We start from the raw sequence: 16,249 nt of genomic DNA, 5'->3' as shown, positions 1-16,249 counted from the left end.
ATCCTCGCGCTCTAATTGGTCCGTGTTTCCACCACTCCTTTCCGGGAGTTACACGAGTTGTGACACACCCTGTATATTTATACATATAACTATTACGTTTTGTTGCTTTAATAGGTTATATGGAAAGCAATAATTGTACTGCAAAGAGATATTAAATATGACCATATTAAGTGGTAAATTATGCCATCTAAATTTTTAGTTATTTTTAATATTTAAAGCTGTAGATTTGAAAATTTATTTTACTTTGATTTCGAGTAGTTCTACGATAATTTTTTGAAAATATAACAAATTGTTGAAAGGAAATAATTCTGCACACAAAGAAACTCGATGAAATTTCAAAATTGAATTGAAAAGAATTTTTCTGTAATTTCGACTTGTTTTTGTACAAGGTATTACTATTTTTACGTCTGTACTATGGATCCTATTGTATTCAGGATGTTATGGAAACAGGTGGTTATGCTTTAATTTCATTTCACTTAACAAATGATGAGCAACTTTTCTTTTTTGGGTTATACATATCAGTAATTACTTTGAATAATTTTTCCCCTTCAATAGTTATTTAAATAATTACAATGCTATAGTAATTTGCATTACTTTATATGGAAGCATCCAAAAAATATTTTAGTAGACAAATTGTCTGAATACTTGAAATTATGAACATTTTTAAAGTTGTAAATATTCAAACAATTTTTAGATTTCTTTCCCAAAAACGATAAGCATTGCAAGAAAAATTTATGCACTCGTATTCAGTATGAAAAAAAAATTGTTTATTACAAATTTGTTCTCCTGTTTTCGAAACACCCTTGTACAAAGTATGTCATTATAACTTTGCACTTTAAATAACTGTATAAGAACGCAGAAAAATATACCCTGAAATATATTTTTCTAAATCTTTCTGAAATATATTTTGTTTAAAAATTTATATTGAATAACTGTTTTCGAATATTTCGAGCTTATATTAATTTTTTTAAAACAAGATAAAATTTATGTTGATATACATTATGACATACTGAGATTTCAGTTATTCCAAATAAAAATTTCGATATTGAAACAGTTGTTTAACGTGTTCAGTATGAAGTAGAATTCAGAATCATAATCATTAATGCACGTTTGTATCGTGAGTTGTATTGACGTAGATGTCTTACTTGTTTTTACTAATAATATTGAAAGAATGGTTTTTCGTTTTGATTTTGATTGACAAACGTTTCTTCTTTTTGACGTATTTTACTGTTAAGATTTGTTGAATGAAATGTGCTTGATTTTTATCGAAAATAAATAAAAAATTTAAGAAAATTATAATTAAAAATTACAGTTTCAATTGAAAATATATATAATTTCGATTGAGTCACTCAAAGGGTAAATATATTAATATTAACACAATATTTTAATTAACAGATTTTCTTATTTTTCCTAAATTTCATAAACCGTAATCACTTCCAATAAAAATATAAAACTTCACAATTTTTAAAACTGATATGGGGCATTCTACAAACTTGTATTTATAATTTTAAGTTTGTTTTAATTCACAAATCGTAATCAGTGATTCACGTAAGTTGTTATAAATACACGTACGACTGTATCTGCACTATCGTAAAAAGTTTTAATAAAAGAAATTAATTGGAAAACATCTGAAAGCTTTCCTAAATTTCTTGGATGCCGTACAGTCATCAGAAAAAAAGTTAAAGTTACATGAACTGATAACGAAGGTTACGATTGGTTTCTTGCCAATAAAGTGAGAATGCCAAGAGATAAGTTTGTTGGCTTTCGCGTGGGTCATAGGTTATCGTACGAAACTAGCAGACAAAACTATCATCTGGCATCATGGAGATCTGTCTGTCACCATAAATTTTCATTTCCGTTCGCATTTGTTGAGTAAGTAGTCTGATTTGAACACTTTAACAAAATTACTTAATAATTAAAAAAAAGAAACCAATATAAAAAAGTAACCAAAAAGGAGATGACTCTAAATGAACAAGTAAAGGAAAACTATGAAAAAAAAATTAAGTAATAAAACCAAAATAATCAAATTTAAATAATCATAGTATTAAATCATTATACAATAGAACAAGTAACTCACAATTTAAATAATTTATATTTAACATCAATTGCAAACTTAATTATTAAGAATAGAATATTTTTGATAATACAGAATGTATGTACATATATATTGTTTTTACTGCACCTTTAAATTCCATATGTAAATTGTAATTACATTATAATAAACCTATTTGGAAAGGTGCGTCTAGATAACTTTCTTGAATAAATATTGACTCATGCAATTCATTAAATCGTCCGTAAAAATGTCTGTGAGAAATCTTTAATGGATTTTACGAAATTATGTGTTGAACTGTAAAATTTCAATTCGTAGAAGTAATTTATGTCAATGTGCAGATATAACTTATATTCATTCTACTTGTGCACATACGTTATATCTAGATATAACTCATATCTGTTCGTAAAATAAGATAGTTAACATATATACATGTGTACATATAAATGTATATTAAATGTTTTATATCTGTCTTGTTTAGAGTGACATCTTCTTCTACCCCTTTCAGGGAGTAACACTAGTTGTGAGACACTCTGTATAATATCATGTAATATATTTTATAATATAATATAATATAATATAATATATTACAATATAATGCTAATGTATTATACTTATCAGTAGATATAAATTATACTTGTATACTTGTATACTTATATTGCTTCCAAAATTCACACTAGTAAGAAGGTTACACGTGTACAAGAAAGAAACGTGTTTCGTGTAATTGAGAAACATTTCCACCGTGGATTTATTTTTCCCCGATGTCAAATTACGAGGATGAGCCTCGAGGTTGGTCGGTTGCAATGTTCATGATTCATTCGAGAATAAGAACCTAAATATAGGCGTCATCGAGAAATAGGCCAGCGCTCGTAGAACGTTTCGTCGCGAGTCCAGCTTCACGCCGGAACCACTGTCTCCATTTTGGCTATTTCCGACGAATTGCGACACCCTAACCGGATCTCGCTCAGACCTTCACCTATTCAAACTAATAAACAATTTTCTTATGAAGTTATCGTAAACTTTATTTTATCTGAAACTACGATCTGCAGCAAACGTACGTTTTCTTATATCGTTCATACTTAACTTCAAGTTGTATTTTTCTAAAACTCAAGAAACTTCTGAGTTTTTTCTGAAACTTCAAATTTTTCTATTAATCCGATTTAATGGTAGCTTTTATTATAGAACGTGACTTGTTTCGTCATTTTTATAAAAATTAGGGTAATTGTACTTAATATAGGACACTTGAGAAGTTTGCCAAAAAATAGAGACGTGAAGTAAATTTTGAACACTCGCAAACAGACACGTTTATCGATAAGCTGAAGTAATATTTTGTACCTTGTTCATTAGAAAATTTAAATATTTAATTTTAAAGTGCACTACATTTTTTAGTGCAGTAATATTTTGTAGTATGCTTTGCATTCAATGATGCATTCTCTATTGAAGTTCCAATATTAATATAATAATCTGTTATTCATAACAATTCATCTGTTATAGAATATTTTACTGTTCATCATAGAATATTTTACATAACATTATTAACATAGTTACTGATTTTGTTACTATCCTGAGATATTACGGTGTTCCGTAGAACGCTGTTCCATATGAGATATTACCCTACGAAACTTTAAAAATTTCATCGAACTTATATTAAACTTCCCAAGTATGTAAAAGTACACAAAACACCGTTTCATTAAATGTACATAATAGGAGAAAATAATTTTCATAGTCAAAACATTGTTTCTGAAAGATACAAGAAAAGTTTCATAACAAAAGTTGCCCTTCAAAGATTTTATACTACGTAGCATAGTATATATCATCACATGTTCCATTTATTATTGTCTAATTAAAGTGAACTATTCATATCGCACTGAGTAATACGTTAATTATACCCTAATAATAATGGGGTTACAAATAACGTGTGAAGGTTAGGCCTTCATCAAAATAATCCACTCAAAGAGTTGTAAACATATAAAAATTTATTGTAGCTAACAAGTTTATACAGTACTTTGATGATTTTTTTTTAGTCAGGCAAAAGTCCTTTCAGAGGAAACAAATACATTTTATATTAGATAAATTTTTACTCTAAATTTTGTATATTCTAGTCAGAGCTTTTACCTAAAAAGTGGACAAACATCGAATTTGGTGAAAAGAGAGTTATTGTAACTAAGAGAAGGAAGTTATTTTAAACAAATAATATTCTATCAAGAGTAGAATGGGATGGTACGGTTACTTCGATATGCTTTTAATATTCTAATATAATATTTCATATAAACACGTTGACTGTTACAGTAAAATCAGTCAAACTTAATATGGAAGGTGATATGCAAGACATCCACATTTCAGCCATTTTAAATAACCACTCACCGCTAACAAGGGTGGCGAAGTATTAATTGCGAATATAAATTAGCGTTATATCTTTGGAAAGCTCTTATCGAATGTAGTATATCTCTACAATGTTTCGCTTGAATGGCTCATCTAGACGGTGTCATTTGAAGCTGCACTCTGCTGTCCTTCCTAATATCTGAAATTTCAAGTCACAGGATTTCAACAGAAGAATTCAATTCTCTGCATCATTCAAAGATATTCTTCAATTTCATTTAATCTTGAAATTTTGAAATTTCAAGAGCAATGTCTCTCTTGGAATAACAATTTTTTATTACTTGATTCTGCAAGTCAATGCATACTTCTTAGAAACTGTTGCATTTTTTAAACTTCGCTTCTTAAATAATCTAAAAGTCAAACTAAAGAATCTAGAAGTCCAAAAGTTGAATTTTAAAGTATCTTATCAAAACGATCTTCTATTATCTCTATAGTAAAAAAGTATACAATGCATGCAAATTTGTAGAAAATATGAAGTTGAATAATAAAACCATCTTGCAAGTGAAACGTTTAAAGTGAACTTTTAAAAACTTCTGTAATTAATTAAAATCATTAAATGTTTCATACCCATCATTCTACGCTTATACCTAACATTTCTAACAGAGATTTTAACAAGTGAATGTTGAAACTAACACAGGAATATTTTCTTCGCTTCGAAGTTTGAAAATTTTACGAGCTGCCATTTAATTAATCGGGAATTCGCATGAGGGTCTGATTCGTGAGGAGCGACTTTCCCGAAGTTTGTTTCTGGATCGTTAAAAATAGAGAATTATTCACAGTTTAGATAAAGATAACTAGCAGGGAGCTACAAAACAGGAAGCGTAGTAAATATTCCACGAACGGGCCTTCTTTTAAACATCGTTAAATTGCACTTGATGGCAAAAACTTAGTAATCTATTTTTTTTTTCTTGAAATGCTTCGGTACGCTTTTATTAAAGGGATAAGCTGCGACTTTATCGCCAAGGAAAATGACAGTGGTTACGATCTGCTGCACGAGATTGACAGTGCTTTGAAAATTGGCAAAGGATTTCTGTTTGGTAAAGGTGCGTTTTATAGTTTTGCTTGATTAATTGAGCATGCATAATTAATTACAGGAATAAAGAGCTTTCCGTTACAAAGCAAATTTTTTGAGAAAATGTTTACAAAGAGAAAACAATGTGTAAAGTTGAATATTAATTTCTTTACTTAAAATAGTTAAGAAAATATTAATTTTCTTGATAAGCACTAAATTTCTTTTCTATCATTTTTCTGATAAAATTAATTTAATAGTAATTAAGAATATATAACGGATTTATACTCAATTTTAATTTTATTAATTTTTAGAATTGTCGGATTAAAACTTTGAAGGTGTTTATTTTGTATTAAGGTTTCTTTGCTTTGTATAGAGTTAAATTTTTTACAGTAATAAAGTTTATAGTTAAGCAACGAGAATGGATCTTTTCGTTATTTTTAGACGACTGTTTTTCGTTTGATTTCAATGGTCAATTACATTTAGCATTTAATTTAAGATGCCCCTTTTAAGGTGAAGCAATTTTATCTCTGATTTCTCATAATAGAATTCTTGTTTGTTCACCCCTTTAAATGTCTAAAACAGGCTGCCTGTTTCAGGAATGAGCTTCGTTTGTTTGTGAAAAAATAGCTAACCCAGTTCCAAGTATTTTCAGCATACCATGTTAACGAATGCAAAGTATATATACAAATTTTAATTTGAGGAATGCAGTATTTTCTTTCGTTATTTGATTTTTAATTTAGTCATTTGTTACTTTGCTTCACTTTTGTTATAGTCATTTCTGTTGACATTAGATGTCAGTATGATTTTTATCAAAACTAAAAACGTATATTCATTAATTCTAATCAAGATATATTATCTTGTGAAATAAAAATAACTTGCTGTTAAATTGCCAACAATCCTTAATGAGGTGCAATTTCTTCGCATAAATCTAAATTAAATTCAATCAAACTTCCACAAAATATTAAATTATATTTTGCAAAATTTTATACTTGTGTTTGCTACTATAACTCTCTGGTTATACAATAAGTTCTCATTTAAAAATAACTCCACATTAAAAAATCGTTAAGAACCCCTACATTAAGAATTATTACCCTATTTGATAAAATAAATAACCTTGCAATAATTCTCTACAAATTTACTTCATAACAAAACTCTAACGTTAAACAACTATATTTAGAAAAAAAATGCACTGCTCAAAATTGAATCGAAAAATATAAGAATGTTATACTATAAGAAGGTGAACAAGGGTGGTCCACGAAAAAACAAAGAAAAGTTTCATGATCAAATACGCTAACAAGTATTTGTAACAGGTTGATTGGTTTGTACAACACACGTGAATCAGTTCCACGCGAATTTTCCTGCGTCTCGAGACTATTCTAAAACGCCGGCTTCTGCGTAGTTAAACGTTGCTGAACGTGGCGATGGCGTTGTCGTCGTCGAGTTTTCAGGCGTCGCGACGCTTCTCAGTCCTCGGTCTACCCTCGAGCTTTCTACGTTCTCGCGAGCCACGATTGCGCGTGCAAATTTCTTCCGATTCGATCAAGGATCGACGAAACAATCATGTTGGAAAAAAGTGAGTGTCATCCTTAGAATGTGACGCGTCGCGACGCTAGGATAACAGGCGACGTCGCCTGAAGGATTCGTTCAACAGGTTGTCCTGCGATCTGTTTTAAGCGCTCCAACGCTTTGATGTCTTTAATGTGCTCATATATTTTATACAGAGTGTGTCAAAAATAAGTCGACTCTTAAAAGTACATGTATTCTGAGGATTAAACAGGATTAATATCTGGTCTAAGGAAACTTGCTTGGTGAAGTTTGTAGTTTAGAATGGGGGAGAGGGAAAATTGATCAACAGATACTTTAGATACTTTTCGGTGTTACGATATTTTTGGTACTTTTGGTACTTAAAATATTTTTAAGTACTGCGTAAATATTACGAATTCAGAAATGACATTTTGATGGATTAATTTTTTACTTCAAAAGATCAGCTACATTTTCAAGTATTTTTCAGTTGATGAGAAAATTAATGTTAATGTATATAATAAGTCTTTTTACAAACGTTTGGAAAAAGTTTTAGATTTTGTTAGACTTATTTGACGGGGTGTAGTTTTGTGATGAGATACATGAAGGTGTGAACGTTCCAGTTATACGATTCAACCCCTTAATTTATAAAAGTGACATTGACTATTAGGTTATATTCTGAGACAAAATATATCACTCGTAAATTGATTTTTGTTGAAAAAAAAAAATGATAGAGTAGTAGAAATCATTACACAATGTGGGTTAGAGATTGAAAACATGATTATTCCTGAAACAATTCAGACTCGAAAAAGATCATTTAAATCAAATGCCATTAGTTAAAGAATGTAATTAATTCGTGTATACAAAAAGACATTTTTGATAATGTCAGTCCCGTCAACTTTGTTAATATCAATCCCAAATTCTATAATTCACGTTTGCACATTAATTACACTAATTATACTGCAAAAATAATAAAGCGAATATAACTTTATTCATCAAATGATAGTTAAGACACGGTATTTGTTTTATTTGCTCCATTATACGTTAATCAAAATGGTACACAGTGAAAACGGTAACAAAGCTGCAAATTCAATACATAAATTCAATATGTTATTTCGAGATTGCATAATTCAATCGTTAATAAACTTGTACAGATCATTTCTGTTGGATACGGTAAAACATGATAATACAGTATAATACAAATTATATTAACGTTGATAATAATTAGTGTATGTTAATGAGTTGTGAAAACTTTTATCCTATCGCGACGTTGACGGCGTATACACAACGAAAGGATTAATTGGACTTCCAACAAAGACAAAAGTTTTCTCCTTAATTTATTTGCATATTCATGAACATTCTTTTTAAATAAATTTTAACGATATTAAAAAGTTACCGTGTAAATCTTGTTCGAAAGTAAACTTGAAGATTTTTGATAATTTGAAAAGTTCATGATTAAAAATAAATTAATATAAATGATACTTTACCTTTTTAGTAATAGTTAAATTCAAAATAATAATACAAATAAATAAATATGATAATACTAAATATTTGTACAATTTTTAAAGTAATTTTTACTAATTTTTACCCTTTTAACATCATACAAAAGTTGTCTAATTTTCTTTCTTTTAATAATCTTCATTGTCTGATAATTTTTTTAAATTAATTTGTGTAATAGAATGACTATATAAGTGACTTCCCTGCAGTTCCTTACAACGTTCTATCTATATCTTATATTTTGAAGAATTCTCTGTTGATACGAGTGCTCTGGCAATTTTCAGATTATGCTACAGAAGACAGTACTCAAAGTATGTATATAAATGTTTTAGAAGGGTTATCTATATATAAACCTCACGAAAAGTAATTTTTGCGAATGTAAACAGTGATCCATATCCCTTTGCTTCCGCTGTAAACTTCGAATTCAAATTAGAATACAAGAGTGTGATATCTATTTATATGATCGGAAATAGCAGAAATAGCTTCTCGCTATTGCAGAAGGAATAAATTTCGAACTGTTATCAAACTGAGATCATCGTTTCTTAAATATTGAGGTTTGGTACTCGAATGTGAAAATCAGAAAGATTTACTGTTCATAACACACTATTAAATTTAACTTGTGCGTTAAAAATGTACACTAACAAAAAAGGGAACTTACTTGTGCTATTATAAAACAATTATCCCTCAGACTACAGACAGAGAATTATATTAAAGTAACAATTCGTCATTTACAATATAAAAAATAGCAAAAAAAATTGGTCTGATATCTTTTGTCAGTTTCTTTCAAAATGTCAAACTTCTTCAATCGATCTTTAGCTGCACAACTGTTTAATGCACTGTCAGACAAAATGGATGCGCGTGCAATGCAAACCCCAGTTTTTCGGACGTCGGCAATTTATATTTAAATTTAAACTAAACTATAAAAATAAATAAATAATCAATAATACGTAGATTAGCTTGTACAGTGATTCACTAGTTCTATAAAAGTTATGCATTTTGATTAGAACTTGATTTTCATAACTTAAAGCAAGAAATCTAAGATCCATCATTTTCATTTAGATTTCGTAGATTTAGTGTTAGATGATATTGGAATCATGTCATTATTCTATTCTCCATTTATTATTGTATTCTTCACTAATTTGCATAAGTTAGCAATTTGCATAATTTGCAATTGAAAAATATGTCTGTATAGCTTCTCCTGAGTAATCGATTGCATTATGGCGGCCATCACCAACCCCATGCGTGACAGTGAACGCGTTAACAAAGTTATAATAGTGCAAGGTGATAGTTCGTAGAGCCAGGGAACTCGAGAATATTTTACAAACATCGAAGGAAAACGTGGAACAGCATGCTGATGTTCTCGATTACATAAGGGTGTCACGTTACTGCCCGGCAGATTGCACGAAATTGCAATATATATAGGTGTGTTCGTGGCTGAAGTTACGCGCTATTTTCGTTTGTTAGCTTCATATTTCTTCCGTATCTTTTCTATTTCACCGTTCATGGAATTTTCGATTTGCGCGGCCGTGGCAATCTATTGATTCGTCCTGAAATTCTCTTCTTTTCCTTCTTACTTTATGTACGTGGAGTATTGTGCCTCTAGCGAGCGTTTAATCTTCTTCTGACATACGTAAAACAAGTTTCCTTCGTGGAAACTAGTTTGTAGTTTCTACTAGTTTGTTTGTTTTTTAACAAATATTTATTTTACAACGAGAGTGATTTATTTTGTCTTAGACTATGTAATCGATCGAACACGAGTTAAGCTATTTCGTAAATTGGATGTAACTTTCGAAAGTGAGGATTTCATTAAAAATTTTTTTATGACTTTTCGTATGTTTCGTTTTATTTTAATGAAATAAATGTTATTTGAGAAAGTAGAGCTAGAAGTAAATGAATCATGTTAGAAATTGTTTATCAGAAAATAAACATCTTAACAAATTAACAATTTAGCTATTATGTGTACTAGTTACTCTGATTTTCTTAATTTCATCGTTTGAGTCTTTCGTGCCAAATAAAAGCAATAGTAGGCTTTGTTGACAAGTCGATCTATTTTGAGAATCCTACAACCAGAAGATAATTGGACAGTATTACTCAACAAATGCATACTATGTATGTATGGATCATTCAAGTGAATTATTTCAGACAATTTAATTCACTTCTTATCTTCTTTAAATTTAACAATTTAATTTTCTTATCATATGTTTTGAAATGTAACAATTTAATTTTCTCTTTATTTCTCTTTATATGTATATGTTCAACAATTATCATTACGTAAAAAAAGTAGCGTCTCATATTAGTTGCAATTTCAAAAATACAATTGCATTCGTAGAAATTCATACCGTTACGCTTTAAGGAATGTTTAGATTTATGTCTCAGTTTTACCTTCTTGAGTTCTTGGATTCTTGAGTTTTCTGTTGCGGTTCCATTTAAAGCCCATCAAGCTCGCTTCTATTATTAATGACTTGCATCGTTCTCATAAAGAAGCAATTTGAGGGGCCTTTAGTACCTTCTTCGTCGTGATTAAAGGTTGAAAGAATACCACCCCGATGAATCTCAATCTTTTATGTTATCAGACATTGCTGCAATTACAGAGAAAGGATAAGTATTCATTAGTTTTTTCTAGTGATTATTAAAATGGGTTTATGCTAATGGCTAATGATATTATTAAAGCTTTTAGTTCTCTGTAAAAACGAGTGAATTTGTTGTCGAACTTTTAGGAGACGAATATAAGAGTCTGTATTCATATCAGATACAATTTACTAAAACAGTTCTTTTCAATTAATAAATGAAAGAACAGTGGGTATTATTTTCGGAGCCAGCTTAAACAAAGACTTCTCTCTTTTTTTTATTTGCAAATGCTGTGCCACAGTAATTATGGCTTGATTCCAAAGGTCACATCTCCTGTCAATGCGGATATCACCTTTAAATAGACCATTTGAAATAGACAGAGTAATTGATTGGCAGAAGACAGAGTGAGACGATCAATTTTTCTTTTTTTGTAATGCTGGATATCAAACAATGCAGGTTTCAGAGCAAATACTCGTGGAAATATTTTTATACGATAATGGATATTAATATTACAGACAAGTTTGATGATTAATGTATGTAATGAATATGTGTTGTTACAATAAACAGAGAGGTATATTGTCTCTTACATATATCATTGATACTCTAACAAATTAATGCTTTAACAAATAATATAGCTTTAGAGTTAATATTTACATAAAATATATTAAATTGTTGAACTATTTGTAAAATACTTATCTTCCTTCACTAGTTAATAGTTAACTTCCTAGTTAACTTCCTTAACTTCACTCAGATTCATAAGTAATATATCAGAGCTATAATGCATAATATGAATAATGCATAATGCATAGATGCATATGTATACTATATTAGAGCAATACAAAAATTCTTTTACTTATTACACTATAAAAACGAATCTACACTTTTGAGGTTATGCAATCATTTTTGGAACACTCTGTAACAAGATATAATGTTTCGTACTTTTCTGCCAAAAAGATATGCTAAAATCCAGTTAATGTGTCAAATTGAAAAGTTCAAATTAATAAATCATAAATCTCTTTTGGCAGTAATTGCCCGCTAAATTATATCAGACCTTTTATTAGAATCTACCATTTGATACATGGAAAGCTAATATTATCTTCATGTATTCATTACGAATAACTATTACATATTTTAAAACAATTAAGCAAAGCAGAAGTGACGTAGTGTACATATTACATAAACGTAACTATATTATAAAATTAACACGAATGCAGGACAACCTTTATTGAATTGAATATTCTGTACATTGAAAAAACAGAATCAGATATCGTGCTTTTAGTCTGTACTTTAATTTCTCTGTACTGACGTTGTTATACAGTGCTCCAACAGACAGGAATAAAGTTGATCGAATCCTTAAATAATTTGTTGATATTTTCAGAGAACGTTATGTTCGCTCCCACGTTTAAAGCTTCGTCTGCAACACCAGGTAAAAACTGTAAAAGAACGCGTGGAACTAACAGAATGCTTTAAACTTTTCTACTGAAAACCAATACAAGAAAACGTATAACATGTTACGTATTTACCAAAATTTTATCTAAAAGATGAGAATTATATTTTAATCAAATATTCGCGAATTATTAAGTTTGGTAATATATTTATTTATATTGATATCATTATCTACTTCATAATATTAATAATAATTTTGTTGGTAAACTTGTACAAAATTTCTGTGAAAGTCTATAAACAGAATTCTTTAAAATTTTGTGTGCAACCTTGAAAACTAAAATTAAATAAATTGAAGACAGTGAATGTTAGGGTTTATATAGATTTCTTGTACAAAACATGAAATTTTGTGGTAGCAGAATTTTTCTAATGAACTGACATATATTATAAATTAAAGCTTTTGTCAATAGAATTCTAACTTAAGATGTGTGTTAGTTAATTTTCAATTATGCATGCTCGTGAATTGTCAACAGTTCAAATTTATACTATAAATAATTTTGTAACAATCTTTAACTCCTTCTGAAGAAAGGAAAATAAGCTAAAAGAGGTAAAGATACAATTAAAAATACAATTCAATTGTTTATTATATAGCTATCGTCCGAATTTGAAATAACAGTTAAATAAGACTCTGGTGAGCTAAAAGTAATTTGTGTTTACGCATCGATATCACAACTTAAAACCCTGTCTAAGAATTTAAAATGTGAGTCCTTCCATCACGGAAAGTGTCAAATATAGGAAAAGAAAATAGCTGATGTAATTTCGAAAACCAAAGCGAACGGTGACGCTATAGTATATTTATCGACTGTTTTCATCAGTATTATGTACCTGAACGAATGTATTTTTGTTTTACACCCCATTCAGCGTATGACTATTTCTTCAGAATAAAACAGTCCAGAACATAGTTTATAAATAGAACCTTGTATAAATTGCAAAGGAAAATCGCAATGTTTCTTAAAAATAACAAATGTGTCCCAGAAAATTTCCTCTGTGAACATTCTTCCTTCAAACAAAAAACAACTTTCTAAAAACCACTTACACCTTTTTTTGTTTCCACTCTTCAATTTATGACACTAATGGCACTGAATATGCTCAGAGAAGTAGCTAGAAACATCTTAATGTGTATAATGCTGTGATGACCAATAAAATGATAGTCAACGAAATGATATTACTAAGATGACCGTATTTTTTCAAACAGCCTCGAAGGAATTAATAACCATTTCGAAATTACATGAAGGGGAACTAATAGCTTGATAATTACAGCTGCCACTGTGTCGGCCAAAAATTGTTTCCGCTCTTTTCTGGGATCGGTTGACGTAATGGACTGAGAAATCAGCGCGGAAGAACGATTCGTTATACAGAGTGTTACAAGTGGCAGTAATTCAGTGTGATTCACATCCTTGCGAAATTCGAAGACATTTTGTGAAATTTACAATAGCGTCAATTAAAAATTAAAGTATATGTAAATATAATACATCATTTGACTTAAATTGTGCGAATGGAAATCTAATATATATATATGAGTGTTCCATAAAAAATTCAATATGAGTTTGGTTTATCACATTTCAATAGTAATGTGTGTTACGTATGTGACACGTAGTTGTAAGGGGTTAAGTTTATATTTAAACCAGTTAAAATGACTGCTTTCAGACTTTACAATTTATATTTTAAAATTTCGTCGTTTCATCAACGTGTCTGTCACATTCTGTTGAGATCAAGAATGATTGCATACAATTAGTTGATGCTTCACTATTTACTTATTTTTCCACTTCAACCAGACAAAATGACTGCTTTGACTTCACAATTTGTTACAAAATTTTGTCATTTCATCAACGTGTCTGTCACATTCAGTTGAGATTAAGAATGATTGTATACAGTTACTTGATGCTTCACTATTTACTTATTTTTCCACTTAATCTTGAATTTGAAAGTAAGTATTGAATCATTGATTCTAATTTCTTTTAAGTTTAGTCACTTCTTTTGTGGAACTGAGGGTGTAGCTCAGAGGTGGTGTATTTTCGAACGTTTATTTATAGGAGAATTGTATCTCCTTTGATTTGTAGAACGTGTTTTTTACCATCAATTATGGCGCACCTTGTATAATACGCCTTTACATGCCAAGATTAGCGAGTCTCTTACGGACACAGAATGTTGATTTTGGCTGGTTCTCGCTAAATTCACGTGGCGATAGTCATCTGTCTGCTTCGGAGCAAAGACCTTAACACAGCTTTCTTCGACTCGACTCAAATGTTGTTTATCTTTAATTTAAATCTACCATTCGATTGTTACTTACGCGAAGCAATAAAATGCAAGGAAAACCAAAATCTCCGAGGGAGAAAATGTAGTCTCGTATACCGATTGCGATCGAGAAATGTTCGATTTATTTTCGTCGCTTTAATTTTGTTTTTCTTGGAAGTTACATTAGCGAGGTAAATCGTAGATTTTGACACAATGCTTTTATTGAAAAACAGTTGAGAAAAAAGAATTGAACGGAGGAAAAATTATTTTTAGCAGAAATAAATAATTTCGAACAGTGATCTCATTTTGCGAAACCAAATAAATTATATCAAAATTGTTTATTTCGCTCTTGTAACACTGAAAATTAATTTTTCTATTCTTATAATATAGACAATTTTGGAATAATACTTTGAATAATTATTTTGAATCTTCTCATCTTTAATGAATTTAATGAATTTTATTTAATTATTTAAATCAGAAAAGTATTACAGGTATGTCCTACATAAGATTTTTAGACATCAGGCGTTCACTTCAAAACAATATAAGTACTACTTAAAACAATTTTTGAAATTCTAAATACTTTAACAATCTGAAATAATTTTCAGTAATTTCTGTATCTGAAGTAGTTACGTGTAAAAATTGAAGAAGGGACATAATTTAATGTGAATGTTCTAAATAATATATGCAATATAATAAATATTTTTATTATGGTTTGAATATAACACATTAACATTACGATGTAGTGTTATTACTAATGCGTGTATTTTAATATCTCGTCAAATGATTACTATAATTTAACGGTATACTTTTATCGTCAGGCGTTTGGTCACCTGGAAGCGAGCCACCTCCACCACCGAAAGAACCAAGTCCTGATCGAAAAGAGTCCCAGAAGGATGGTGGAATACCTCCTGTCTGGACACCTTCCAGCGCCGGAGCCAGTCCTGTTCCAGAGAAAAAGGAATTTCGGCCGGTGCAATTTGAAAGCCCCATTCTAAGCCGGAAAAAGCCAACACAGCAAGAAGTGAGTTTCCAAGATTTATCACCGCTTTGTAAAACCTATTGAGTGCTACAAATATTTTATAACGTTCCCGTTGAAGTTACAGTCGAACCCCTGTAGCTCAAAATTTTGTATAAAATTAAAATTTTGGTCTCTCCTATACACTACAAGAATATGTAAATTTAGACAACAAAATTAAAAATTGAAATTTAACTTTCAAAATGTGTATGTTAAGGGTTAAAATATACTAGTTGTGAGACACCCTGTATGTAGTTAAACTAAATTATACAGTCAAACCTTGGTAATTCGAAAATCTGTGTAAGATTAAGATTTTGCTTCCTCTCCTCCAAAATAATATGTAACTTGAGATAAATCTTATTTCAGTTAGAATTATTTGTTACATTTGCAAATATTTTACTTCTGTAACTTGAGTTTAGTTTTGATCTTTACTAGTCGAGGATCTCTGTAAAGTGGAAAGTGCTTGTATTCAGTTATCTAATTCATGTTTGTTTTTTCATGCTGTTTGTTCGAGTATGAATTTTTATTC

The 16,249-nt window shown here is 29.7% G+C and overlaps 1 protein-coding gene across 1 annotated transcript in view; it reads left to right on the top strand.

Moving 5' to 3' along the window:
* CAP (Cbl-associated protein) overlaps positions 1–16,249 on the top strand; it is a 149,337-nt gene that overhangs the window by 78,377 nt on the left and 54,711 nt on the right. Inside the window, exons 8-10 of the mRNA XM_076532852.1 lie at positions 5,368–5,472; positions 12,406–12,453; positions 15,524–15,726. Coding sequence (XP_076388967.1) covers positions 5,368–5,472; positions 12,406–12,453; positions 15,524–15,726 — 356 coding nt within the window. The remainder of the gene's footprint in view (positions 1–5,367; positions 5,473–12,405; positions 12,454–15,523; positions 15,727–16,249) is intronic.

Source organism: Megachile rotundata, chromosome 1, assembly GCF_050947335.1.
Source record: "Megachile rotundata isolate GNS110a chromosome 1, iyMegRotu1, whole genome shotgun sequence".
Lineage (NCBI taxonomy): Eukaryota > Metazoa > Arthropoda > Insecta > Hymenoptera > Megachilidae > Megachile > Megachile rotundata.
The sequence above is the reverse complement of the archived record's forward strand: the minus strand, read 5'-3'. Positions and strand labels throughout refer to the sequence as shown.